The sequence below is a fragment of the Hyperoodon ampullatus genome (genome assembly GCF_949752795.1).
Source record: "Hyperoodon ampullatus genome assembly, chromosome: 2".
Lineage (NCBI taxonomy): Eukaryota > Metazoa > Chordata > Mammalia > Artiodactyla > Ziphiidae > Hyperoodon > Hyperoodon ampullatus.
Window position 1 is genome coordinate 41,065,131 of NC_136915.1, and position 2,662 is coordinate 41,067,792.

General features: G+C 40.0%; 1 protein-coding gene across 1 annotated transcript; it reads left to right on the forward strand.

Moving 5' to 3' along the window:
* Window positions 1-341: 341 nt before the first annotated feature.
* LOC307064276 (general transcription factor 3C polypeptide 6-like) lies at window positions 342-1,073 on the forward strand (the record flags this gene model as incomplete). The annotated part of the gene is made up of 1 exon (XM_079720757.1): window positions 342-1,073. One exon carries the CDS (start codon window positions 342-344, stop codon window positions 1,071-1,073), a length of 732 nt encoding a protein of 243 aa, XP_079576883.1.
* Window positions 1,074-2,662: the final 1,589 nt, after the last annotated feature.

Here is a 2,662-nt window from a genome sequence, read left to right on the forward strand (position 1 = left end):
TTCTGAACAAGGAAGGGTCCTCATGTGACGTTGGAGCTAGGTAGCTGCTGGGGGAAGGAGGAGATGCTGACGTAGATATCATTTGGTTTTGTCCATAGCTACCAAGCTTTAACCTCCTGGAGCACTGAGTCCTCGTGGTAAACTGAATAATGGCCTCCTAAAGACATCTAAGTACGAATCCCTAGAACCTATGAATGTTGCTTCCTATGGCAAAGGACTTTGTAGATGTGATCAAGTTAATGACACTTAGATGGGGAGATTGTGCTGCGTGATCCCGGTGGGCCTTATGTAATCACAAGGGAACCAGGAGGAGTCAGAGTCAGATAGAGGGCAACGTGATAATGGAAGCAGAGGGGAAAAAGGTGATACAGGACGGCTCAGAGGCCGCGTGGAGGAGCGGCGGCATGGTGGCGGCGGCCGAGGAGCCGAGTCGGGGGTACTGGGAAGAGGAGGAGGAGGAGGAGGCAGAGCAGTTGGTTCTGGTGGAATTATCAGGAATTATTGACTCAGACTTTCTCTCAAAATGTGAAAATAAATGCAAGATTTTGGGAATTGATACTGAGAAGCCCATTCTGCAAGTGGACAGCTATGTCTTTGCTGGAGAGTATGAAGACACTCTTGGGACCTGTGTTATCTTTGAAGAAAATGTTGAACATGTGGATGCAGAAGGCAATAATAAAACAGTGCTAAAATATAAATGCCACACAATGAAGAAGCTCAGCATGACAAGAACTCTTCTGACAGAAAAGAAGGAAGGAGAAGAAAACATAGGTGGTGTGGAATGGCTGCAAATCAAGGAAAATGATTTCTCCTGTAGACCCAACATGATTTGTAGTTTTCTGCATGATCATGAAGAGGATGAAGTTGTAGCTCCAGACCCAGATAAATCTTTGGAGTTGGAAGAGCAAGAGATTCAAATGAAAGATAATTCAAACCTGAGTTATGAACAGGAGAAACCACCGAACTTGGATATAGAGGATTCTGGTCCTTTTATTGATATCCCTTCTTCTGAGACAGAAGGTTCTGTTTTTATGGAAACTCAAGAAACTGCCTTAGAAATCACTCCTAGATGAAATGTTTCTCATAAAAACGAGTCGTGAACTTTTTAGAGTTTTTATATAAAATAACAGGCTTTGTAGTTTTCAGTTCACAATTTTATTTTTTTTGTTGGCTATATACACATTTCCAATTATAATATAGTTTAATATACTAGAATCATTAAGGACCAGATACGAGTTTTTAAAAATATGGTTTCAATGACTGTAGGGACCCTTCTGTGATGAGTCCTTTAAAATGGGGGTTTTACTAAGGTAACTGTGGGTTTCTATTGCAGCCATCACAAATTACCACAGACTTAGTGGCTAAAGTGTATTAAGCTACACAAGTGTATTGTCTTTTAGTTTTGTAGGTCAGCCGTCTGATATGGGTCTCACCTGGGCTAAAATCAAGGTATTTGCAGAGCTTCATTCTCTTCTGGATGTGGCTTGGGGGACTCCATTTCCTTGTTCATTCAGTTGTTGGCAGAATTCAGTTCTTTGCAGCTGAAGGATCATGGTCCCATTTCCTTGCTGTTGGCTGAGAGCCATTCCCAGCTTCTAGAGGCTGCCTGCATTCCTTCACTCATGGTCCCCTTCTCTTCAAAGCCAGCAATGGTCAAGTCCCTCTCAGTCTTTGAACCTCTCCTGCTTCTTCCATAATCCTATTGATGGTGGACCCTCCTGCCTCCTTTTAAAGGTCCATTTGATTACACTGGGCACATCTGGGTAACTTACCTATTTTAAGGTCTATAACCTTAATTCCATCTGCAAAGTCCCTTTTGCCATGTAATTTAAACAGGCATAAAACTGAGAATTATGGCATGAAAATATTTGGGGGGCCACTTTCCAGTCTACCAAAGTCAGTATTACTCCTAAGAACAGAAAAAGAATTCAGAAGTGCTAAGGGTGAAGGTACAGTTCTGATATTCCAGCTGTAATTTCACTTCTTTCCCACTGAAGAAAGATGATTGGAATTCAGCTGTAATATTCTACAATATTATGGTGATAACCTAGATCTACCCTAACTTGTATTTTTTAAGTAAATTAGTCACAAACTTTGATACAGGTTGAACTATATGAAACTACCAATATTTGTTTCTGACTATAAAACTCTGCAATTTTATATGGTTTAACCTGGTACTAATAAGTTAAAACACTCCTCACGTTAATTATATCTCACAACTATTGGAGGTGTAACTTTGTTGTGACAGATTAGAGAACTAATGTTCTAGGATGAGGAATTTTTTCCTTCAGTAGGTTTTGTAAATTTTTACTGTTTATTTGGAAAACAACTTACCCTGATTAAAAGCATTTCCAAATCAAAAAAAAAAAAAAAAAGGTGATACAGGACCATGAGCTAAGAAATGAGGACAGCCTTTAAGAACTGGAACCAGAGGCAGCAGATCTGTCAACACCTTGATTTTACCAGACTTATTTCAGACTTATGACCTCCAGAAATGTAAGATAATAAATTTGTGTTGTTTTAAGCCACTAAATTTGTGGTAGTTTGTTACAGCAGCAGTAGGAAACTAAAAATGCAGTACTTACCTGATTTGGTCAAATTGCAGTTGGATAGAAATTCCCTGGCAGTCCAGTGGTTAGGACTGGGCATTTTCACTGCCAGG